The 25,823-nt window shown below is 40.5% G+C and overlaps 1 protein-coding gene and 1 non-coding gene across 3 annotated transcripts in view; one reads left to right on the plus strand and one right to left on the minus strand.

The window, feature by feature from the left end:
• UTP20 (UTP20 small subunit processome component) overlaps positions 1-25,823 on the plus strand; it is a 108,016-nt gene that overhangs the window by 69,994 nt on the left and 12,199 nt on the right. For both annotated transcript variants that reach the window (XM_023185996.2, XM_023186066.1), the window contains exons 39-54: positions 3,994-4,133; positions 4,382-4,464; positions 6,376-6,662; positions 7,755-7,894; positions 8,120-8,276; positions 13,482-13,580; positions 15,072-15,239; positions 16,939-17,105; positions 18,030-18,171; positions 19,656-19,772; positions 21,570-21,740; positions 22,278-22,409; positions 22,904-23,014; positions 24,699-24,778; positions 25,215-25,284; positions 25,399-25,581. In XM_023185996.2, the coding sequence (XP_023041764.1) occupies positions 3,994-4,133; positions 4,382-4,464; positions 6,376-6,662; positions 7,755-7,894; positions 8,120-8,276; positions 13,482-13,580; positions 15,072-15,239; positions 16,939-17,105; positions 18,030-18,171; positions 19,656-19,772; positions 21,570-21,740; positions 22,278-22,409; positions 22,904-23,014; positions 24,699-24,778; positions 25,215-25,284; positions 25,399-25,581 (2,247 nt within the window). The remainder of the gene's footprint in view (positions 1-3,993; positions 4,134-4,381; positions 4,465-6,375; positions 6,663-7,754; positions 7,895-8,119; positions 8,277-13,481; positions 13,581-15,071; positions 15,240-16,938; positions 17,106-18,029; positions 18,172-19,655; positions 19,773-21,569; positions 21,741-22,277; positions 22,410-22,903; positions 23,015-24,698; positions 24,779-25,214; positions 25,285-25,398; positions 25,582-25,823) is intronic.
• On the minus strand, positions 10,271-10,372 carry LOC111538893. The gene has a single exon (XR_002730494.1). It is a non-coding gene; the product is annotated as a small nucleolar RNA U13 (small nucleolar RNA).

Raw genomic sequence — 25,823 nt, forward strand, 5'->3', positions numbered from 1 at the left:
CTGGAACTCATGACCTTAGGCGATCCACCCACCTCGGCCTCTCAAGGTGTTGGGATTACAGGCATGAGCCACCTCCTTCTGCCAGTATATCCTTTTCTAGTCTTATATTTTTAACCTAATTATGACTTTACATTTAAAGTTGCTTTCTTATTGGTAGCTTTTGACTGGGTCTTGCTTTTTATCCAGTCCAACAACCTTTTAATTGGTATTTAGACCATTCGCATTTAATATGATTATTTATAAGGTTATGTTTAGATCTGAGTCTTGTTATTTTCCATTTGACCCAATTTTTTCTTTTTTTCTCTTTATCTTTTTTTCTGTTGGATTAATTATACTTTTTTGAGATTTTATTTTATCTCCATTGGATTACTAGTTATTGAGGGATTTTTGCTGTAGGTTTTTGCCTCTCCGTTCATTTTAAACTACACAGTACATTGTTGTCATTTTTGCTTTAGGTAGTCAATTATCTTTTAAGGGGCTCTTTGAAAATAAAGAAAAGGTCTTTTATATTTGCTTACACATTTATAGTTTCTGGTGTTCTTTGTTTCTTTGTGGAGTTCTAGATATTCATCTAATATCATTTTTCTTCTTTTAATTATATTTTTAAAATTTCTTATTTATTTGTTGTGGCAGGAAACAAAGGAGGATTTTGTTGTTGTTGTTTGTTTTTTGTGTGTATGTGAGTTTTTTGTTTTTTTGTTTTTGTTTGTAGAGACAGGGTCTCCTTTGTTGCTCAGGCTGGTCTTAAACACCTGGCCTCAAGCAACCCTCCCACCTCAGCCTCCAAAGTACTGAAATTACAGGCATGAGCCACTGTGCCTGGACTTCATTTTATTTCTGACAAGAGGACTTCCCTTAATTTTTAGTACAGGTCTACTAGTGATTCACTCTTGCAGCTATTGTTTGTCTTTGCTTGTCTTTGTTTTTGCAAGATAATGTTGCTGGGTATAGAATTCTCAATTGATAGGTTTATTGTGTTTTTGTTTTTGTTTTTTCCTTCTAGTACTTCAAAGATGGTGCTCAACTGTATTCTGGCTTGTATTATTTCCAAGGAGAAGTCATTCTTAACTTTGTTCCCCCAAATGTAATGTGTTTGGGGGTTGTTTGTTTTTGTTTTGTTTGTTTGTTTGTTGTTGTTATTGTTTGGCCTGGCCCTTGTAGACAGTTTCTGGATTTTTTTCATAGAGTTTTTACTTAACTGCTTTTAAAAATGTGTCTCTTTACCTTTGGTTTTAAGCCATTTGATTATGAGTACCTTAGTGTTGGTTCTTTTATGATTCTTGTGCTCAGGGTTCATTGACCTTCTTGAATATATAGATATGTAGTTTGCATAAAACTTGAAAATTTTCTTTTCTTTTCTTTCTTTTTTTTTGGAGACAGAATCTCATTCTGTCACCCAGGCTGGAGGAGAATGTCACTCTGTCACCCAGGCTGCAGTGGCACAATCTCTGCTTACTGCAACTTCTGCCTCCCAGGTTCAAGCGATTCTCCTACCTCAGCCTCTCTGGTAACTGGGACTACAGGCATATGCCACCACTCTTGGCTAATTTTATTACATTTTTGGTAGAGACGGGGTTTCGTTATGTTTTCCAGGCTGGTCTCAAACTCCTGACTTCAAGTGATCCATCCGCGATGGCCTCCCAAAGTGTTGGGATTACAGGGTTGAGTTGCTATTCCCAGCCAAACTTGACAATTTTCATATATTATTTCTTTAAATATTTTTGGGTCCCCTTCTTGCCTTTGGAGACTCCAGTGTACATTATTAGGTCACTTGAAGTTGTCCCATAACTCAGAGGCTTTTATATTGTTTTGCTTTTTTCATTTTTTTTTTTCTGGGTTTTATTTTGTTTCATTTTTCTGCTGCTCTGTCTTCAAGTTCACTAATCTTTTTTTCTGCATTGTCTAATCTGCTGTAAATCCCATCCAGTATATCTTCCCTCTCAGAATTGTCTTTTTTATCTCTAGAAGTTCAATTTCATCTTTTCAAAATATCTTTCATGTCTCTCCTTAACATTCTTATGCTTTCCTCTCACTTCTTTTATTTTTCTAAGTATTAAAGTTTTAACCACTTATAACCATATGAGAATTTTATAAAGTATTGCCAAGCCTGCTAGAAGACTTGCACAGGGTCTCGCTCTGTCTCTCAGGCTGGAGTGCAGTGGTATGATCATAGCTCACTGCAGCTTCAAACTTCTGGACTCAAATGATCCTCGCACCTCAGCCTCCCAAGTACCTGGGACTCCAGGTGTACACCACTGCACCTGGCTAATTTTCAATTTATTTTTTGTAGAGATGGGGTTCTCGCTTTGTTGCCCAGGCTAGTCTCAAGTGATTCTCCCACACTGGCCTCCTGAGTAGCTGGGACTACAGGCAGGCACCACCATGCCCAGCTGTAATTTCTTATTAGGTGCCAGATATTATGAATTTTACCTTACTGGGCGTTGGGTACATTAGGATGTCTTTAAGTATTCCTGAGAATTATTCTCAGATGCAGTTAGGTTACTTGTGAATAGTCTAATTCTTTAGAATCTTGCTTTCAAGCTCTCTTAGGGCAGGAGCAGCCTTTAGTCTGTGACTAATAGGGCCCTGGTACTGAGACACTACCGTTCTAAGGACCTAAATACCCAATGCCTTGTGTAGCGTGAGGTATTTCACTCTGGCTGATGGGACTGTGAACTAGCCTCAACCTTATATGGTCTTTGATGATTGTTTTGCCTATTCCCTTCTTTGGTTCTGTTCCCGTGTCTTCCTTACTCACGCTTACTGCTCAGTACTCAGCCGAAGACTCAAGGGACTTGCCCTGTGCAGCTTCCCTCTGTGCAGCTCTTCTCTCTGGTGCTGTGCCCTGTGAACTCTAGCTACCGTAGCCTCAACCCTGTCTTCTAACTCAGGAAAACCACTGGGCTCTTTTTGGTTTCTCTTCCTGTGCTGCAACTTAACAGTTCTCTCCACAGAGTAAATTGGGGTAATTATAAGCCTCACTTTATTTATTTATTTCTCTCAGAGATCACTGGCCTGCAGTGGTTGATATCCAAGGTTTGGAAACTGTTGTTTCATGTTTTTTTTGTTTTTTTTTTTTTTTCCGAGATGGAGTCTCACTCTGTGGCCTAGGCTGGAGTGCCGTGGCATAATCTTGGTTCACTGCAACCTCCGCCTCCCGGAATCAAGCGATTCTCCTGCCACAGCCTCCTGAGTAGCTGGGATTACAGGTGCTCACCACCATGCCCAACTAATTTTTGTATTTTTAGTGGAGACGAAGTTTCACCATGTTGGTCAGGCTGGTCTTGAACTCCTGACCTTGTGATCCGCCCGTGTCGGCCTCCCAAAGTGCTGGGATTACAGGCGTGTGCCACCGCGCCTGGCCCGTTTCATATGTTTTGCCTGCTTTTCTAGTTTAAGGTCTACAGGTAAATCCACTCTCTGTTTTTCATCATGACCTGAAAGAGATGTCTCTGAGGCAGTGTACTTTTTTTTTTTTTTTTTTTTGATAAAAGTTGCAGGGTACATGTACAGGATGTGCAGGTTTGTTACATAGGTAAACATGTGCCATGGTGGTTTGCTGTACCTACTAACCCATCACCTAGGTATTAAGCCCAACATGCATTAGCTATTTTTCCTGATTATCTTCCTCCCCTTGACCCCCACCACCCACAATGTACTTTTGAGGACTGAGTAGCACAATACATAATTTTTGTCATTTGTCGGTTTTTCTACATTGAATTTATTTCATTCGCTTTCTGTAGTCTTGAACCCATTAAGGAGGTCTGAGTGGAAAAGAGTCCAAAATATGTTAATAGCCTTTAAAAGATGATGTAATTCCTTTAAATGGATAACATGTTTTCCTAGGGTTAGAGGGAAAAATGAGCATAGTTTGGGCATTCTTTCTCTTCTGTAATTACCGAAAACCTACTAAGTTTTTCAATATCCTGAGTTAGCCTTGCATTTTATTAGCAAATCTTTGTTCTGCATTGATACTCTGGATTTATTTTACAGCATGAAAATATAACCATTGCTGCCACAGAGGTTATTGGAGCCATTTGCAAACATCTCTCTTGGTCAGCATACATGTATTACTTGAAACATTTCATTCATGTCTTACAAACGGGACAGATCAATCAAAAACTGGGTGTCAGGTATGGTCAAACTTCTTATTTTTGTTTTGTTTTTTAAATGTAATTTTAAAAATATTTTCTGAATTAGTCTTTCTGTATCTCAGTTTACTTTTATCTTGTATTAAGAAGGTATGCTAATACTTGTTAAAATTAAAAGTGCTAATAAAAATAATTTTAATGTTTATTAGTGTTTAAATTTCCTCTCCTTTTCTAGTCCAATGATATTAATAATCAAATGAACATTTCTGTGTACTTTTTTTTTTTAACAGTTTGCTAGTAATAGTGTTAGAAGCATTCCATTTTGACCACAAAACTCTTGAAGAACAAATGGAAAAAATTGAGAATGAAGAAAGTAAGTTTCTTAAACTTTTTTCGTTTTTTTGTTGTTGTTATTGTTTTTGTTGTTGTTTTTTGAGACGGAGTCTCTCTTAGTTGCCCAGGCTGGAGTACAGTGGCACGATCTCAGCTCACTGCAAGGTCCGCCTCCCAGGTTTGCGCCATTCTCCTGCTTCAGCCTCCTGAGTAGCTGGGACTACAGGCGCTCACCACCACGCCCGGCTAATTTTCTCGTATTTTTAGTAGAGACGGGGTTTCCCTGTGTTAACCAGCATGATCTCGATCTCCTGACCTCGTGATCCACCTGCCTCAGCCTCCCAAAGTGCTGGGGTTACAGGCGTGAGCCACCGTGCCTGCCCCTTAAACTTTCTTAAACAAGATTTTTATCTTATTCTTTATGTTTATGATATCTTTATCTTTATGATAGTTTATGATAATGAGTTAAAGATGGTGACAGTCAACTTATTCCCTTTGTCTGCTCTTACTAGCAATGGCCAGTTAATGAGTCAGGAGGGAAGCTAAAATGAATGGTTTAAGTATTCTTGGAAAACTTTATTTACAGAAGAGAAGGTTAGTCTAAATTGTATCAGTGAAAAAATGTGAGCTGTAGATTATTTATATAGAAATCCAATTTTATCACCTTCTTGTGTGAGAAGAGCATTACACAATGAATGGAAAGAAAGTGTAAGAAAATGAGTAATTAAAAATTAGAGCAGCAATTGGTGGAAAATCAACTGGATACAATAGAAAAAAATCAACAAAGCTAAAAATTAATAAGTATTTGAAAAGATTATAAATTGGGCCAGGGACAGTGGCTCACAACTGTAATCCCAGCTACTTAGAAGATTATAAATTGGCAAATGCCTGACAAGATTGATCTGTAAAAATAGAAGATGTAATAAACATTACTAGGAATTAAAAAGGGTCACAATTAAGTCAAAAGGTATCTTTGTATTTATAAATTTGAATACTTGGCTGAGATGTACAAATTCTTAGAAAAATATAATACAAAAACTGACTTTAGAAGAAAATAGAAAATCAAGATAGATTTCTAACCATTAAAGGAATTGAATGCACAGTTAGGCTGGGGCACGGTGACTCATGCCTGTAATCCCAGCACTTTGGGAGGCCAAGGCAGGTGGATCACTTGAGGCCAGGAGTTCGAGACCAGCCTGGTCAACATAGCAAAACCCTGTCTCTACTAAATATACAAAAAATTAGTTGGACATGGAGGTGCACACTTGTAATCTCAACTACTCAGGAGGCTAAGGCACGAGAATTGCTTGAACCCAGGAGGCAGAGGTTGCAGTAAGCTGAGATCACACTACTGCACTCCAGCCTGGGTGACAGAGCAAGACTCTGTCTCAGAAAAAAAAAAAAAATTGAATCTGCAGTTAATCATCTGATGAAAACACCAGGCACAGATTGGTTTACAGCTAAGTTTTACCAACCATTCAAGGGGTAGATCATTTCAACCTATACCAGCTATTTCAGATGATTGGAAAAGAGGAATCCCCACTAACCTGTAAAATTGTTGTAATCGCATACCAGAAACTGACAAAGACTCTATGGGCAGTTGGCTGTCATTAGGATTTTCATGCTCATGAATGGACGTGCTTTATTTGGTTAAGACATTCCTGCCCCACAAGCCTCCCAGTGTGTTCCCCAATTACCCTGTAATTGCTGTTCTGTGTTCTTTTATAATCGGCAGTTTATTTGTCTCTCTCATTAAACTCTAAACTGTGAGAAAGCAAAACCCATAGCCCTCTCATTTACTGCTCTTTCTTCAGCACTTACCTTGCCTGCCCACAGTTGCTGATTAGATATTTTTTATCGGAAGTTGGATGTTGGTGGGAAAAACTGCTTGCCACAACTGTGTGGTTTCCTTATTTGATTTAAGGTGACTTTTTTTGTTTATTAAACATAGATGCCATTGAAGCAGTTGAGTTACCAGAGCCTGAGGCCATGGAATTAGAGCAAGTGGATGAGGAAGAGAAGGAAAATACATGCAAGAGTTTGTCAGACCAAGAACAGCCGGGAACCCCTGATCCAGCTGACTCTGGAGGGACATCAGCTAAAGAATCCGAGTGTATCACAAAGCCTGTCTCTTTCCTACCTCAAAACAAGGAAGAATTAGAGAGAACAATTAAAAATATCCAAGGAACCATAACCGGGGATATTCTACCCAGGCTACATAAATGTCTTGCATCTACGGTAATAACTTTATTTGGGGTCCAGCAGGTCTGTGTGAATTCTGGTGTTGCTGGAGCCCTGTCACACTGAGGCTGTTAGTGATTATTGATTGATTTCAGCTTTTAGATTTCCTTTTATCTCAACACTTCACAATTCACCCCTCTACTCTTATCTCTTCAACTTCAGGCTTATCCTGCTGCAACTAAGCAGTAACACTCCTTCTTTATGATTTTGATGTGTTAGATAAATGCTTTTCCATCTCCAAAGTAGTTACTAAGCTACTCCCGTGTCCCAAAAAGGTTATTAAAAATTAGAATGTGTTTCCCTTTTGTACTTTTTGGTTAGTTCTGCACTATTCAAAATTCATCTTTCTCTTAGTTAACAGGGATAATATTTAGCAGTGTGTTCTCATGAAGCCAGAGCCTTTCCTTCCTTCTCAGGGTGAAACACGGGTTGGCCAACAATGGCTCAGGGACTAAATCTAGCCTGTGGCCTGTTTTTGTATAGCTTTATTGGAACACGGTTACCCATTTGTTTACATAGTGTTTAGTACTAACTTTTTATCACAACAGCAGAGTTAAGTCAGAGCCCATAAAGCCAAAAATACTATCTGGCCCTCTTCAGAGAAAGTTTGCTAACTCCTGGCATATAATATTGATTTGTATTTTTGTATATTTTGTATATTTGTAAATAAACTTTTATTTGAGGCCCTGTATTTATATATACTAACAGTGTCACTCAAACACTTGACTGTTCCAACTGATACACATTTTATATGAGTTTCCTATACTTCACAGCAGTGAAAATCCACACTGGTGAAAATTTGGCTTTATTTTTTTTCTGATGGCTTCTTCGAAAAGTAGAACATTCTTACTCCTGGTATTTTTATAATTTCTAGAGGGCTATCCTCAAATTAGAGATTTGGTTTATTTTTAAATAAACTTAGAAATGGGCTTAAGATCTATAGAAAGAGCTGTCTTTCTTTTCTTTGTTTTTTTTTAAATGATCATCCATCCTTCTAGAAAAATTTGTCTTTCAAATACAAGGTTGCAGTGTTGGTAGATCACTGATCCATTTACTTTCATTTTAACTTAACCTAAATGTTTCTTGCAGACTAAAAGAGAAGAAGAACACAAGCTCATCAAGTCAAAGGTTGTGAATGATGAGGAAGTGGTTCGCGTTCCATTAGCGTTTGCCATGGTTAAACTAATGCAGTCCCTTCCACAAGAAGTTATGGAAGCTAATCTGCCAAGGTATGTTTTGTAACAAATTAGAAGTTTAGTGAAACTCAAAAATTGCTTCTTTTCTTCCTTGTTTTTGAACCTTTTTTATCAGGAAGAGGAAAAGTACTGTCATAACTTGCTGTGGTTTAGAATCTCGGAAATTTGAGTTATGAGTAATTAAGAGACAAAAGGATATATATATGTTTAATTGCTTCGTTTATTTGATTAGTCATTTTTCAACTTCTCATTTTCTAGTATTTTGCTGAAAGTGTGTGCCCTACTCAAGAACAGAGCCCAAGAAATCAGAGACATTGCACGCAGCACCCTTGCGAAAATAATAGAGGATCTTGGTGTGCACTTCCTCCAATATGTTTTAAAAGAATTACAGACCACCCTCGTCCGTGGATACCAGGTAAATTGCATCTTGTGCTTTATATTCAAGTTCTGTTGGAGTTAAAATATTTGCAACTTGAACGCTGCAAGTTACGGAACTTCGGGCCTGTCTTTAATAAATTTGATCCACTGAGACACTGAGCAGTAATATTCAAAAGTTTCTAATTAGTATTAAGGAAATCTGTTATTTGAATAGTTCCTATATCTAATTTTTAAAAGATCCTCATAGGCTTGGGTTACATGACCTATCTTTTTCTCTCAAATTACTTCATATCAAGTTTTATATTCTCTGAGTTCTTAATATAACTATTTTTGAATGTGTATTGACTGTATTATCACTGGTATGAACAATAAAGAACATACACATTTGTTTAAGAGTTGGAATATAAAATGTAAGTTATAAAATAAGGGGCTGGGTGCGGTGGCTTATGCCTGTACACCCAGCACTTTGGGAGGCCAAGGCAGGGAGATCACTTTAGGCCAGGAGTTCAAGACCAGCCTGGTTTTAATAGTGAGACCTCTTCCCTACAAAAACCAATAATAAAAATAGCCAAGCTTGATGGCACATGTCTGTGGTCCCAGCTACTCAGGAAGCTGAGGTGGGAGGATTGCTTGAGCCTGGAAGGTCAAGGCTGCAGTGAGCTGTGATTGTGCCACAGAACTCCAGCCTGGGCTACAGAGTGAAACCTTGTCTCAAAAAAATAAAATAAAATAAGAGCACCAAGTGGAATACGCAGCACTCCGAGTGGTTATGTGGTATCTAGCCCCTTGCTGCTCCAACCATGGCGCCTGGACAGACAGTATTTGCAGCATCTGGGGCTTGTGAGAAATACAGGATTTAAAGGTCCTACATCTGACCTACAGAAACTGCATTTTCCTATGATCCCTGGGTGATTTGAAGTTTGAGGAACGCTGTAGCTTGTTCTTTTCAAGTAAGCAGCCATGTTACTTGTTGGGTTGGGGATGAAGAATGATGCTTGAAGAAAACAATTTTGGTACCATCTATATGATTAAGACTCCTGGTAGTTAGCTTTACCTTGTATATCCTAGTTTGTTAATGGGTAAGATTCCTAGTCTATAGACTGTAAGTCTAACACAGTAAGAAATGTCATATTCATTTTGACTTTCTTTGTATAGATTTTTAGTAGTTGCTCTATAGATTACCATATATTAACTTAACTTTCAATAGTCTACTGAGAATCAGTGTTTTACCAATTCAAGTGGAATGTAGAAACCATATGACCCTGTACGTCCCTTTGCCCTTCACCCTTTGTATTATAGCTCTTTATGTATTAGCATCTCCGTGTATTGAAAACTTCGTTAGGCAGTATTACAATTTTTACTTATAATTGTCAAACAAGTTTTCAGCACTCAAGAGGGGAGTAGTCTGGGCCGGGCGCGGTGGTTCACGCCTGTAGTCCCAGCACTTTGGGAGGCCGAGGCAGGCAGATCACGAGGTCAGGAGATTGAGACCATGCTGGCTAACACGGTGAAACCCCATCTCTACTAAGAATACAAAAAATTAGCCGGGTGTGGTGGCGGGCGCCTGTAGTCCCAGCTGCTCGGGAGGCTGAGGCAGGAGAATGGTGTGAACCCGGGAGGCAGAGCTTGCAGTGAGCCAAGATCGTGCCACTGTACTCCAGCCTGGGCGACAGAGCGAGACTCCGTCCCCACCCCCCCCCCCCCCACAAAAAAAGAGGACAGTAGTCTGTTCTACCTAGAGATTTACTGTTTCTGCTGTTCTTCCTTCGTTTCTGAATTTCCACACTTCTTTCTAATATCATTTTCCCGTAGTCTAGAGGGTGTCCTTTAGCAATGCTGTGGAGCAGGCGCGATGGGAACAGAGACTCTTAGTTTTCTTCTATGAATGTCTTCCTTTTACCTTCATTCCTGAAACATATTGTTGCTGGATATATAATTTCACTTTAACGGTTCTTTCTTTTTAGCTGTTTAGTTCTTTCCTTTAAAAATATTGTTCTACTTCCTTCCAACCTGTCTTTTCTTCTTTTTCCACATCAGGCAGATAATGCCCAACTATTGTAACAAGGTTGAAGGAGACACATCTCACACATAAACACAAAAACCCCATCATCACACTTACAAATTATGAAGCATCCCTTCCTGCCTTTCTGATGAGTTATTCAATTTGTTGCCCCCTTCTTACTAATGTGCTGTTTATCTTCGGCTGCTTGAGAGGCTTTGCCATTATTTTTCAGCAGTTTGATCATGATGTGTCTAAGTGTGGATTTCTTTGGGTTTACTCTGTGTGGCATTTGCTGAGATTCTTGGCCACATTTGAAGACGATTCAGCCAGTATTTGTTTTTGTTTTGTTTTGTTTCTGGAGACAGTCTTGCTCTGTCACTCAGGCTGGAGTGCACTGGTGTGATCTTGACTTATTACAACTTCCATTTCTCAGGTTCAAGCAATTCGCATCCCTCAGCCTCCCAAGTAGCTGGGATGACAGGCATGAGCCACCACACCCAGCTAATTGTTTTGTATTTTTAGTAGCTATGGGGTTTCACCATGTTATCCAGGCTGGTCTCAAATTCCTGGCTTCAAGAGATCTGCCTGCCTCGGCCTCCCAAAATGCTGGGATTACGGACATGAGCGACCGCACCCAGCCCCAGTATTTTTTAAAATAAGTTTCCTGCAGTGCACTCTTTCTCCTCTCCTGGGACTCCAGTGAAATGAATGTTTGTTTTTCTCCCACTGGTTCCTGAGGCTGTATTCATATATATATATATATATATATATGTATTTTGCTCTTCTTCCACTCTGTTTCGGTTGGATAATTTCTTTCAGTCTATCTGCAGGTTAACTGACTCTTCCCTCTTTCATATCTTTCTGCAATTGAGTTCATCCAATGAGTTTCTTATTTCAGTTTTTGGGTTTTTCAGTTCTAAAATATTCATTTATTTTTTCTTTAGATCTTCTATTTCTTTGCTGACACTTATTTTTTGCATTCGTTTAAGTCTTTCTGCTAGAAAACTGGGGCTTTATTTTTCCCACTCTGCCATGTGCCTCCTGCAGCTGTGCCCATGTCAGGGGCCAAACAATAGCAAGACAGAAAGAGAAAAGCAACTAGACTAGGCCAACCCTCTCAGAACTATAGCTCCAATGAATGTAGAGGAAACTTCCCCTCCCAGAGTTGTAGCTCCACCCGTCCCCATTTCAAGGCCACTGCCACCACCACAGCATTGCGAGACATGGTCTGTTGGGAACTGGACATACAAGGAGGAACGCATCTCTGTTCTTGAGGATTCATGCACACATTTTTAAGGAACACCTGAGGTATTTAAATGAGTAGCGCTTTTTTTCTCTAACCATCTGTTCTTCAAGTCTATCCCATTATTTGTTAAAATAACTAAATTAGAGTTGAGAGAACAACTGATTTCAGCTTTAGTATTAATCATGTAGACTGTACCAAAATTGTTCTCTTCGAGCATCGCTTGTCATCCTCACCCCCACCAAAAGGATTTTTCACAGTTATAGGAAAGTTGGGCACAGTGGTGTGCACCTTTAGTGCCAGCGACTCAGGTGGCCGAAGTGGGAGGTGAACACCTTGAGCCCAGGGTGTTCAAAACCAGCATGACGACATAGCAAGACCCTGTCTCAAAATATATATATATAAATTTCACAGCAAACTTTTCAAATACAGATGCTTTTTGACTTTTTTGATGAGACAGTGTCCCAATAAATCCATTATAAAGTTGAAAAATCATAGATCAAAACAATGTAAATTGGGAACCCGTCTATATATAAAAGTACTTAAAGATCACAAGTAGGGGCCGAATGCTGTGGCTCACACCTGTAATCCCACCATTTTGGAAAGCTGAGGTGGGCAGATCACTTGAGGTCAGGAGTTCAAGACCAGCCTGGCCAACATGCTGAAACCCTGTCTCTACTAAAAAATAGGTATATATAAAAATTAGCTGGGCATAGTGGCACATGCCTGTAATCCCAGCTACTTTGGAGACTGAGGCATAAGAATTTCTTGAACCTGGGAGGCAGAGGTTGCAGTGAGTTGAGATTGCACCACTGCACTCCAGCCTGGGCAACAGAACAAGACTCTGCCTCCAAAGAAAATTAAAGATCACAAGGTGGTACATAAGAAACTATACCTTTAAGACCCAATCTATGTTTTGACAACTAAATGTGTTTCTTTAGCCTATGACCATTATCTGATATTTACCTTGATAATTTCACAGCCCTAGAAGCAGCATAAAGAATTCAAAAAGCTTGAGAGGCAGGATAACCTGTTGTAGAGCCTGAGACTGGCTTCTAATCTTCACTCCACCAGTTCCTACCCATGACCTCTTTGTGCCTTAGCTGCCTCATCTAAAAACTGCTCATAATGTAGTACCTACTCCGTAGATTGGCTGAGTGAGGCTTAAATGATGTAATACATGCAAGGTATTCATACAGTACCTACCCTGTAGTAAACTCTCAGGAAACATCAGCTTGGTTGCTATGGGGTGCAAAAACTTGTTTCCTTTATAACCTTTTATTTACAAGCTTTGATTGCATTCAACATGGGCAAGCTCCTTAATTCACAGGTTGGTCTTCTATTTTTAAAGTTCAAGACTCTTGGCCAGGTACAGTGGCTCACGCCTGTAATCACAGCACTTTGGGAGGCTGAGGCAGGCAGATCACCTGTGGTCAGGGGTTCGAGGTCGGGCTGACCAACATGATGAAACACCATCTTTACTAAAAGTACAAAAAAAATTAGCCAGGCATGGTGACGGGTGGGACCGTAATCCTAGCTACGCGGGAGGCTGAGACAGAAGAATGTCTTGAACTCGGGAGACGGAGGTTGCAGTGAGCCGAGATCGCACCATTGCACTCCGGCCTGAGCTACAAGAGCAACACTCTGTCTGCAAAATAAATAAATAAATAAAAATAAAGTTCAAGACTCTTGTGCCTCTCTTTATAAATCACTGGCCTGGTTTAGTCCCAACAATAGATCTAAGAAGGGTAGTGTGTTTCTGAACGCCTTTGGTACAAAGTGATCATTTGGTTACAAGATTTTAGATAGTGAAATAACTATGTGTCATTTGTCGAAGCTTCTCCTGGTAATAAAAGACATATAAACTCTGAGTGTGCTCTTTGCAGTGCTTCCTAGATCTTATGTTTTCCTAGTGTGACATTCCTAGTTGTGTCATTTCCTAGTGTGACATTTCCTAGTTGTTAACATTCATATTGTTACTCTGCATCTTACATTAGGTCCATGTGCTGACTTTCACTGTTCACATGTTGCTGCAAGGCCTCACCAATAAGCTGCAAGTCGGGGATTTGGACTCTTGTTTGGATATAATGATTGAGGTAAGACTTACAGAAATGAATTCTAATTTTTTTTTAAGTGGGCAAATGACACAAAAAAATCAATTCACAAAATACGAAATGATAATAGCCCATAAAAATGAAAATAATGTAACACCTCATCTTTTAGATTAGCAGAGGTTTAAAAAGCTAAGACTAAAGCGAGATGGGCACTCTGTCACTACAAGGAGGTCATCAATTGGTATGATCTTTCCGGAAAGTAAGTTGCCATTTTGTATCAAGAGCTTTTGAAATGAGAAGATTTTCAGTCACATCTAAGAATCTATTTCTAAGAAATAAATTATGTTCACAGGAGCTTTATTTATAATACAGTGGGAAATTAATAATAACTTTTAAAATTGGGCTGGGTGCTATGGCTCATGCCTGTATAACCCCAACACTTTGGGAGGCTAAGGTGGGCAGATCACTTGAGGCCAGGAGTTCAAAACCGGCCTGGCCATCATGGTGAAACCCCGTCTCTAACAAAAATTAGCCAGGCATGGTGGTGTGTGCCTATAATCCCAGCTACCCAGGAGGCTGAAGCAGGAGAATCGCTTGAACCTGGGAGGTGGAAGTGTCAGTGAGCACAGATCATGTCACTGCACTTCAGCCTGGGAGACAGAGTGAGACTCTGTCTCAAAAAAAATGAAAAGAAAAAATTGGATAGTGTGCTAATTTGGAGGCTACAATTGTGAAGAGAATAAATTTGCCACATAAGTTTTTGTTCATTTGTTTTAAAATGTAGACACTAACATTTTGAATTTCAACTTAAATATTTACATTAGACCAGGCACAGTGGCTCACGCCTGTAATCCCAGCACTTTGGGAGGCTGAGGCGTGTGGATCACTTGAGACCAGGAGTTTGAGACCAGCCTGGGCTACGTGGTGAAACCCCATCTCTGCTAAAAGTACAAAAATGAGTCAGGTGGGGTGGCAAATGCCTGTATTCCCACCTACTTGGGAGGCTGAGACATAAGAATTGCTTGAACCCAGGAGGTAGAGGTTGCAGTGAGCTGAGATCACACTACTGCACTCCAGCCTGGGTGACAGAGTGGGACTTTGTCTCAAAAAATAAGATAATTAATTAGATTAATAATTAGATTTCAAATATTTGTAATTTCTTATTAGAGTGTAAATAATTAGATTGCAAAGATTCTGAGAACTTCTTGAAGGAAAATTAAGCTACTCTTTGGTGCATCAAAAAAGAAGTAACTGTCTATACCGTCATACAATTATATATGTACATCTGTGAAGGATTTTTCTTTGTTTCCCATTAGTATCAACCTTTAAGTGTTTCTTATGTGTTTGCATTGAAAATGCAAAATTGCATTGAAAACAAGTGCATTCTAAAAGAAATTTCTTCCATCTAATTTGAGCCCAGTCCAACTTGCGTTTCTTTGATTAGGACATGCCAGGGCCTCTATTCAGTAACTGCTTATGTTGGCATATCTTGCTGAGTGCACATAATTGCCATTTGTCCTTTTTCTTCCAAAGATTTTTAACCATGAGTTGTTTGGTGCTGTTGCTGAAGAGAAGGAAGTAAAGCAGATCCTCTCCAAAGTCATGGAAGCACGAAGAAGCAAAAGTTACGACTCTTATGAAATCCTGGGCAAGTTTGTAGGAAAAGATCAGGTTACAAAACTTATCCTTCCCTTGAAAGAGGTAAGGACTTGAATGCAATTCAGGAGATCACAGCATTGGAATCTCATGAGTTCCTAAAAGGAACGATGCGGGGCAACCTGAAACACTGTTCTTGATCGTGCATGATTTCCTTAGGTGCTAGGGCCCCAGGACCATATGGCCAGTGAGTGCTTTGATTCAAAAGTCATAGTCCCCAGTGTAAACCCTGAGATGAGAAAGAAAGGCAACAGGAATTGAGTGCAGATGAAGATTATAGTTAGGTCAAGTCAGCAGCTAAGAACATGAAGAAATCCTGAGGCACACAAGCCACATAGTGCTTATCTCTGAGGTTGAGGTTATAAGTAACATTTCTTTATATGTTATGTCCGTCCGTGTTTGAAATTTTATTAAGAATTTATTTTAGGCCAGGCATGGTGGCTCACACCTGTAAATCCAGCACTTTGGAAGGCCAAGGTGGCAGGTATTGCTCGAGCCCAGGAGTTCGAGACCAGCCTGGGGCAACATAGCAAGAACCTGTCTCGATTAAAAATGTATAGTTACATTTACAAAAAAATTCATTTTGATTAAGAGTAAATATATATTAGAAAGCTTTTGGACACAGGTTGCCACTTCCAGGTTGCCAAGAGGAAGAAAACTGGCATTTATTGACATATTATATTCTAAGCACTGCTACATTCTCTCTCCTAATCTGCACACCCTGTGAGATTGATGGTACTTCCATTTTACAAGTAAGAAAATTCAGGCTTGGAAAGGTAGTAAGGAACATGGTTAAAGAGAAAAGTCAGGGTTTAGTTCCAGATCTTTCTGATCCAAGTTCACATTCCTACCATGGTTTCATTCTGCCTCCTGAAGCTCAGGGACTGTAATTTACCCACCTTCCTGTTGATTTCTGTGCCTGTTGCAGAGGTGAACATCAGTAAATGTTATTGATTTATTAGTTTTGTATATTAAAACTAGAGCAAAGAGCGCTATCTATTGACATGAATTACATTAGGTCTAAATGTTCTGGTGCTAGATGAACTCCATAATTGCTCCTAGAATGCATTTAGTTTTATCTGAGCCTTATCTAAGAGTGTTAGATGCATTTTGAGGATGAAAAAGAGTCAACAGAGCACATATATCCGTGCTGTATATTACAAAGTCCCTCCAAGGTATTGAGATTTATTAATACTATGTCTCATGCAAGATAATAACTCTGAAGCACCGAGTATTTCCTGAGGTTGCTGATCCTGGTTCACATTAGGTTCCTCTGATTTAGCCCAATAATTGATATCAGACCCTGAGGCTTGGCCATGGCAGCACTTCATTCTCGTGGTTTCCTATGAGGAGTGAATACATTTTGTTGATTGTGTGTGTGTGTGTGTGTGTGTGTTTGCCTCTAAGTTACTCCTGTTAATGTACCAGGAGAGTTGATGTTAACTCAGAAGTCTCAGATCTCTGGCATTGTGCCCTGAGGCCTCACCAGCAGAGAACAGGGAGGGAGTGGAGGAAACCCCCAAGGCTCACAAGCCTGCACAGTGGTTCTTCCTGGGGTTGAGATTATAGGTCACTTTCACCTTATATGTTATATCTGTGTTTGAAATTATATTAAGAATGTTTTTTAATTAGGAGAAAGCCAAACATATATTAGAAAGCCAATATGTAAAAGAAAACCACCATTATGACAAATCAAAATGCATTTCTGTGTCATCTCAGCATGACATTTATGTTTTGCCTTTAGATCTTACAAAATACCACAAGTTTGAAACTAGCCCGAAAAGTTCATGAAACTTTACGCCGAATCACAGTGGGATTAATCGTAAATCAGGAAATGACGGCTGAATCCATTCTATTACTCAGTTATGGTTTGATCAGTGAAAATCTTCCCCTGTTAACAGAGAAAGAAAAGTAAGTTGGAAAAAAAACAAACTGTCATTTAGCTCTCTGCGTCTGATAAGCCATTCTGTGGGTTGTTTTAATACTTTGCTTTAGTAAAACATAAAATTGTATCCACTTGAGTTCTCAGATGGTGCTTTATGGTGTGATACGTTTCAACATGAAATTTTCTCATAAATTAGGTAGCTGTGACAGCAGACAATTATTTTGGCATTTCTCTGATACCATTTTGTTTTAAAGATTTATTGGTTCAAAGATAGGATAGATTTAAAATCTATATCTTGTATTCTGATTAAACAGAGATTGAGACCTTAAAAGATGTTAAAATATCTTAAAAGCCGGGTGCGGTGGCTCATGCCTGTAATCCCAGCACTTCGGGAGGCTGAGGTGGGCAGATCACCTGAGGTCAGGAGTTTGAGACCAGCCTGGCCAACATGGTGAAACCCCGTCTCTCCTAAAAATACAAAAATGAGCCAGACATAGTGCTGGGCACCTGTAATCCCAGCTACACAGGAGGCAGAGGCAGGAGAATCACTTGAACGTGGGAGGCGGAGGTTGCAGTGAGCCGAGATCGCACCACTGCACTCCAGCCTGGGCAACAGAGTTAAAAAAAAAAAAGAAATCTTATATATTAGTAAACTTCCTTTTGTTTCTGTGGTCTAAGAGAGACTCATTGGCATTTATTTTCAGAAATCGAACAAGGGAGTGTCCTGCTGTTGATCTTAATGTAAATATATTGTCCTAGTAACCTCAATCAATCAACAGCCTAATAATCTTCTGTGTCTCATGGTTTGGGGGTTGGGGGAGGGTGCACAACCCGAGCAAATGGCACATTATTTAGTGCTGGACTGTCGTCACTTTAGAAGGGCCACTGTGACTTCTTGGAATGCAGCTGACAGTGTTCTTTCCCCTCTTCTCACGTCACGTGATTGACAGAAATCCAGTAGCCCCAGCACCAGATCCACGTCTACCACCCCAGAGCTGCCTTCTGCTTCCCCCAACTCCAGTTCGAGGTGGACAGAAAGCTGTTGTGAGCAGGAAAACCAACATGCACATATTTATTGAGTCCGGGCTTCGGGTAAGAATTAACTTTAAAATGAGACTTGCTACTTTCAGGGAGTCTGCACCTTTTAATCTTCTGTTGAATTTCTTTCTTTCTTTTTTTTTTTTTTTGAAACAGTTTCGCTCTTTTTGCCCAGGCTGGAGTGCAATGGCGCGATCTCCGCTCACCGCAACCTCCCCCTTCTGGGTTCAAGCGATTCTCCTGCCTCAGCCTCCCGAGTAGCTGGGATTACAGGCATGTGCCACCACCCCCGGCTAATTTTGTATTTTTAGTAGAGACGGGGTTTCTCCATGTTGGTCAGGCTGGTCTTGAACTCCTGACCTCAGGTGATCCACCTGCCTCGGCCTCCCAAAGTGCTGGGATAATAGGTGTGAGCCACCGCACCCAGCCTTCTGTTGAATTTCTAGTACTGCTCACTTCCATTGGAAATGCCTTACTGTAAATACATTTTAGATTTTTTTTTTTACAGGTGCATTGGTCCATTTACTATTTATCTCTTCCAGCACTTACATTAAAAGATGTAACTGTCCCAGAATTAATGATTCTGCTCTAATATGTATTAAGGTCTTACTGGTGCTTTGCCCATGAGCCCCTCTGAACTACTTTGAATTTTTTTAAAAGATGGTGAGTGGCTGGACGTGGTGACTCACACCTATAATTCCAGCACTTCGGGAGGCTAAGGCAGGAGGATCACTTGAGGAGAGGAGTCTGAAACCAGCCTGAGCAACATAGTAAGACTCTGTGTCTACAAAAAAAAAAAAATTATTTTTTAATTAGCCAGATGTGATTACATGTACCTGTAGTCCTAGTTACTCAGGAGGGTAAGGTGGGAGAATCACTTGAGCCCAGGAGTTTGAGGCTGCAGTGAGCTATTATCACACCACTGCACTCCAGCATGGACAATATAGTGAGACCCTGTCTCTAAAAAAATAACAGTAATAATAATGGAATAAAAGATGGTGAGCTTTTAAAAGAACAAATCTGATCATTTCCTTTTTAAAACCCTTCATTGACTCGCACTTTTCTAACACACGTTCCAGCCACCGTGGCTTCCCTTCCCATCTAGAAAGTCACCATACTCTTTCCTGCCCTGGGAGCTTACCACCCACTCTTTGCTCTACCAGATTCCCACAGAACTCTCAAAGCACCCTACCTGTGCATGTCGTCATTTCCTTAGAGTCTGCCTAAGATCCATCAAGGCAGAGACCATGTCCATCCTGGTTATTGCCATGTCCTGCATACTGAGCCAGTGCCTGGAATCACAGTAGATCCTGAGAAAATGGACTCTGGTAAACAGACGTAGCATCTCAGCTGCACAGCAAGCTCTCACCTTGACTTACTGAGACCCTCTCAGGCAGTTTGTCATTCCTTAAAAAAATTTTATCATTTCAAATAGAAGTATCTTAACATTTGCTTTTCTCTAAACATCATTTCACATTTACCTAACTCATCTGGTCTAATGGGCAACTAATGTGAAATATCTTTCTGAACTCTGTTAGCTGCTACATCTGAGTCTGAAGACTTCCAAGATCAAGTCTTCAAGTGAACATGTCCTAGAAATGCTGGATCCTTTTGTGTCTCTCCTCATAGACTGCCTGGGCTCCATGGATGTGAAGGTAAGTCGGTTTGCACTCTGCGTTGGAGCATTTTATTCTTCAGAAGAACTATGTTTTGCAGAATACCTAATGGTTATGCTTGGGCTCAAGCTTTATGAGGTGATTGAGGTTTTTTTGTTTGTTTGGTTGGTGGGTTTTTTTTTTTTTTTTTTGAGACAGAGTAGCTCTGTCACCCAGGCTGGAGTGCAATGGTGCGATCTTGACTCATTGCAACCTCCACCTCCCAGGTTCAAGGGATTCTTCTGCCTCAGCCTCGCCGCAGCCTCCCAAGTAGCGGGGACTACAGGTGCACACCACCATGCCCGGCTAACTTTTGTATTTTTAGTAGACACAGGGTTTCATCATGTTGGCCAGACTGGTCTCGAACCCCTGACCTCAGATGATCCGCCCACCTCAGCCTCCTAAAATGCCGGGATTACAGGTGTGAACCACTGTGCCGGCCGAGATAATTGAGTTTTTAAAGGGATTTATGACATCATGAACTACCACTATTTGCTACATTAAATCACTTCCCAATTTACTAATTCTATAAATTTGGATAGACTTTAACAGTTTTAAAAGCCCTCCTAGGTACGTTAAGTATTTCATTTGATCCTCACAACTTCATGAGGGTGAAGGATTTTGTCCCCTTACCAGTCATCATCATCGTCACCTTTGTTACTATTACTGCTCCATGCTGTGAATCCGAAGAACATTATTTCTGATCCTCACAACCCTCCCGGAGGCATATATTCTTACTATTTCTGTTTTATAAATGAGAAAATTAGGGCGAGGGTCTAGGTACAGGTCTAGGCTATGAACCCTAGGTCTGTCAGAGTCCAATGCCTACACAGGTCCCATTTTTCTCCTGTCACCTGCTTTACAGATGAAGGTGCCGAGAGGTTAAGTAACATCTCTAGAGTCAAACAGATAATCAGTTGCTGGGCTGGGATGTAAGCCAACGTCTTTCTGACTCCCAAGCTCGCTCTTCTGTGTCTTAATCCAGCCCACTGAGGAGCTCTCAGCAGCCAGAGCAGTACAGGTATTATTAGATAGAGCTGAACTAGCTGATCCAGGTGCTTTCAAAGGTTTGGTCTTGGAAGTTCAGGGAACTCAGCACACTTTTTCCATATCTTTTGCAATAGCACTTAACTATATTAACTGTTAGTCAATTGTTCCTATGCCTAATTTCTGAGTTAACCATCTGCTGCATAAGTGCAGAGGTAGTATCCTTTTTATCTTTGTATTTATAATATCCAGTAGAGTGCCTTGTATACCTAATTGAAGCTTAGTAAGAGTAGCTTACATTGAAGTACCATTCTAGAAAACATAAAAGTCATTTAAGATGTATTTTTCCAAAAAGAATTGTAAAATTGACCAACCTATCCAAATCATATAACCTCCATAAACCCCTATAAGCAGGTTAAAAATATGGCCGGGCTTGGTGGCTCGGGCCTATGACCCCAGCTCTTGGGAGGCTGAGGCAGGAGGATTGCTTGAGCCCAGGAGTTCAAGACCAGCCCAAAAATGTTTAAACAAAGATTAAATTATGAAAAGCATATGGTGCCTTTTCTTATTTCCTTATGATCTACCATCATAAGGATCCATTGTTATGGATAAGCAATAAATTCTTCTACAATCAGGAAGTGGAAACGTCTTTATCTTCTTACCTTTTGGGCACAGTTCTTCCAGAGTGGACTGGGCTTAGCATCTTATTTATTCGGCACAATCATTTAAAGAGTCTGCATAGCCTCAGGTGCTGGATTGTTGGATTCGGTCACATCACAAGTTGGTGGTGTTTTGTTTTGTTTTTTTCAGGTGATCACAGGTGCTCTACAATGCCTCATCTGGGTCTTGAAGTTTCCGCTGCCTTCCATAGAAACAAAAGCAGAGCAGCTGACAAAACACCTCTTCCTTCTGCTGAAGGACTATGCAAAGCTCGGGGCTGCCAGGGGCCAGAACTTCCACCTGGTGGTCAATTGTTTCAAGGTGAGATGTCTTCACTTGCACTTGGAAAAAGCCAGGATGGAGCCGGATGCAGTGGTTTACACCTATAATCCCAGCACTTTGGGAGGATGAGGTGGGAGGACTGCTTGGGCCTAAGAGTTCAAGACCAGCTTGGTCAACTTAACGAGACCCTGTCTCTACATTAAAAAAAAAAAAAATTAACTGGACATGGTGATGTGTACCTGTAGTCCCAGCTACTTGGGATGCTGAGGCAGGACGATCACTTGACAGGAGTTAGAGGCTGCAGTGGGCTGTGATCACATCACTGCACTCCAGCCTGGGTGACAGAGCGAGACCCTGGCTCATAAAAAACTAGAACCAGGATTAACATCAAAGTTAGTTTTCCCCATTGCCCTTTGTTGTTATGGCCAGAATTTTTTCCAGAGTTATTTGCCAAGGCTAGAGGGCTGGCATCCTGTGTGGAAAAGCATACTTGTGTGTTGTGTTAAGTCCTTGTCATTTCACTGGATCCCAACTGTGGGATGTGCTGGCTGTTAACATCACTATTGTAACTTGCAGTGTGTGACAATACTTGTCAAGAAAGTCAAGTCTTACCAGATAACTGAAAAACAGCTCCAAGTTCTACTGGCCTATGCTGAGGAGGACATTTATGATACTTCAAGACAAGCCACTGCCTTTGGTCTTCTGAAGGTATGGTGTCACCAGAATGTTGACTGTTACAGTTTATGAGCTTCACAGCAGATATTTTGAACACGTGGATCATAGTGTTTTGACTAGCCGTAGACTTCTGAAATTGAGTAATTTGTAAAGATTATTATGATTTTGGTGGGTCAATTACAGGCAAACATTTATTTATGAAAAGTGTTTAAATGTGAGCTCTGTGTTAACATTTCTAGGGAATTCTATACAAATACAGGCATTATCTTTTTATTTATATGTTTTTCTTTTTAGTGTAGTAAAATGTACATAAAACTCACCATTTTTTAAAATTCACAATGTTTAACAATTTGAAGTGTACGTTTAAGTGTTGTGTGTTCTTTGTGCTTAAGTGTGTATCCTTTTTTCTTTTGAAGTTACTTTACTGTGTTTGAAAATTTCCTGTGATTGCTTTAGCATCAACTCTGCTTCCATCCATCTGCAGCAGAACACATGAAATGAGTATGTCTTTTCCTTTTGTATCTTAGGCAATTTTATCAAGAAAGCTGTTGGTCCCAGAAATCGATGATGTCATGCGGAAAGTATCCAAGTTGGCAGTCTCTGCACAAAGTGAACCTGCCAGGGTCCAGTGCAGACAGGTTTGTAGAGAGCACTTATCCCCATAGCAAGGGCTGGGCCCTGCCGCATCTGTCTGGCAGAGGTGTCAACATTGGCTGAATTCTTAAGACTATCTTGTGTCATGTTGGTGCTTTATGCTGAGACTCAGGCGTCCTGGTGCAGGAGGTCAGGGGAGGCTTTTCTGGGGACTGACAGACTGGCCAAAATTTGAAGGAAGAAAAAGACTTAGTTTTACCGGTGAGAGGGCAGTAGAGGCTTGAGGTGAGTGAGAGCTTAGCTCGGTTGAGGAGCTCAACACAGATAAGTGAATTGAGGGGTGGGGAGCCAGGTTGGGCAGGACCTTGTGGTCTTGTTAAAGATTTTGGGCTTTGTTTTTTTGTTTTTTTTTGAGATGGAGTCTCGCTCTGTCGCCAGGCTGGAGTGCAGTGGTGTGATCTCGGCTCACTGCCACCTCCGCCTCCCATTTTCAAGTGATTCTCCTGGCTCAGCCTCCCGAGTAGCTGGGACTACAGGCGCCCGCCACCATTCCCAGCTAATTTTTGTATTTTTAGTAGAGATGAAGTTTCACCATGTTGGTCAGGATGGTCTCAATCTCTTGACCTTGTGATCCACCCACCTTGGCCTCCCAAAGTGCTGGGATTACAGGCGTGAGCCACGGCGCCCAGCAGGGGTTTTTCTAAGAATAGTAAGGAGCTATTTAAATCCTTAGGGAGAGGAGTGACAGGATCAGGTTTGTATCTATACATCTGTCAATATCTAATTTTATGAGCACGTATACTGTGCCCAAAGAGGTGGAAAGGTCTAAGTTGGAAATAGGAACTCAGGGTTGCAGGTGGGTTTGGGCTGCTGAGGAGGCCAGGAAGGGAAGATGCATGTCTCTGGAAATAATTGCTTGGCTACTATTAGGAAGAAGAAGGGTCAACTGCTATTAAGCACTAGCTGTGTGCCTAGCATTTTAAATGCATGACCTCTGTTTGCAAGTAGCCTTCAGAAGAAACAGTATCCCCATTTTATGGCTAGGGAAAGGCAGGTTTTGGAAACTTGATGTTGCTTAGTTCTCACAGTTTATTAATAAAGGAGGCTAGATACTACAGTGGTTTGAAAGTGCAGCCTTTAGACACAGACTAGGCATGGAATTCTGGCAGTGTCACCTGAGCAAGTTTCTTATTGTCTCTGGACCAACTTTATTCCCTTCGACTAGAAAATGGGCTATTATCACGTACTTCCTATGGGAATGATGAGATTTAACTGAGAGACACTTAACGCAGTGCTTGGCACATAGAGGGTTTATAGTAAATGCATTAGTTATTGATATTATCACTATGTTGTTACTCTTGTTGAAGGGGAGATACCAGGTTGGACCATAGTCCATACTGTGGTATACCTGTCACCACCTGTCACAGAGAGATCAGCTTCCAACCTGTGGGCTTCGATTTGAAGTCTTAAACCACAGTGCCAGTGGCGGGCCAGGGCTTGCCTCTGTCAGGCACCATAGGGCAGGACCAGATAAATGGTGGGAGAAATGAAAGGTCACAGCTGGTATTGACTTTATAGGCAGATTTAGCTGGAGTCCATTGGAAAGCCTGATTGATTGCCATTCTTGAAAGTTTTTATAACCTATCAATGAGTTCCAGAAAGCAGCTTAGGAAACAGGAATACTGGAGACAAGATCCACATAATCATCTGTGTGACTTTTGTTCCTAGGTTTTTCTGAAATATATTCTTGACTATCCCCTGGGTGACAAATTGAGACCAAACTTGGAATTCATGCTCGCTCAACTGAAGTAAGCTTAGCTATTAACTACACACGGGCGGAGGGTAGTTTCTTCTTTCCCTTTAACATGGCGCTGTCTTAAAAAGGACGAGGCCTAAGCATAATAGTGCATTCTCTGAGCATATTGTTATATGACTCATTAACTCGGTAATCAGACATTGTGCTTGGCTTCACATAGCCTTTCTCTGAGTTGCTTTTCAATCTAGTTTAACTGTTGATTGTCCTAAGGGTCCACTTAGGAGAATGTTGAAATCTGACACAATTGCATTTAAAACTGCACAATGGTAGCTTAATGGATATATACAAGCATTAAAAGTAGGGAAACAGAACATTTTCCATTTTTTAAAGAAGTAAACTGACACCTTGATATAACGTTTTACATTTTTTAATAATTATTGGTAAATTTAGAAGATAACTAACAAATCCACCTAATGTCCTACCTCTAGTTACGAACACGAGACCGGGAGAGAGTCCACCCTGGAAATGATCGCCTATCTCTTTGACACATTCCCTCAGGTACTGTGACCCCAGAGATAAGCCCCGTGACCCCTGGAAGTCCTCAGTCCCGCTTTGCTAGAGCATCTGTAGGAATTCTGTTCTGAGTGCTCACATGTGCCTCTTTTCTTTTAGGGGCTGCTCCATGAGAACTGTGGAATGTTCTTTATCCCTCTTTGTCTAATGACGATCAATGATGACTCTGCCACGTGCAAAAAGATGGCATCGATGACAATCAAGTCCCTACTTGGTAAAATCAGCCTCGAGAAAAAAGACTGGCTGTTTGATATGGTTACCACTTGGTTTGGAGCAAAAAAGGTGTGCATTGCTTTTAGTCACAGTTCAGTGACAAGTCTTAGCTTTGGGGATCATAGTTTAAGTAAGAATATATGTTATACACTGTTGAATTGGTTTTTTTCCCCACATAGTGTTATTTTTGTCTGATTATGCAAATAGTATATTCTTAAAGTTTCCCAAAGTGTAAGAAGTTATAGAAAGTAATATAAAAATCACCTGCATTCATACTATGTTATTGTTAGGAAAGTATTCCACTACATGAA

The sequence above is a fragment of the Piliocolobus tephrosceles genome, chromosome 10 (genome assembly GCF_002776525.5).
Source record: "Piliocolobus tephrosceles isolate RC106 chromosome 10, ASM277652v3, whole genome shotgun sequence".
NCBI classification, from domain to species: domain Eukaryota; kingdom Metazoa; phylum Chordata; class Mammalia; order Primates; family Cercopithecidae; genus Piliocolobus; species Piliocolobus tephrosceles.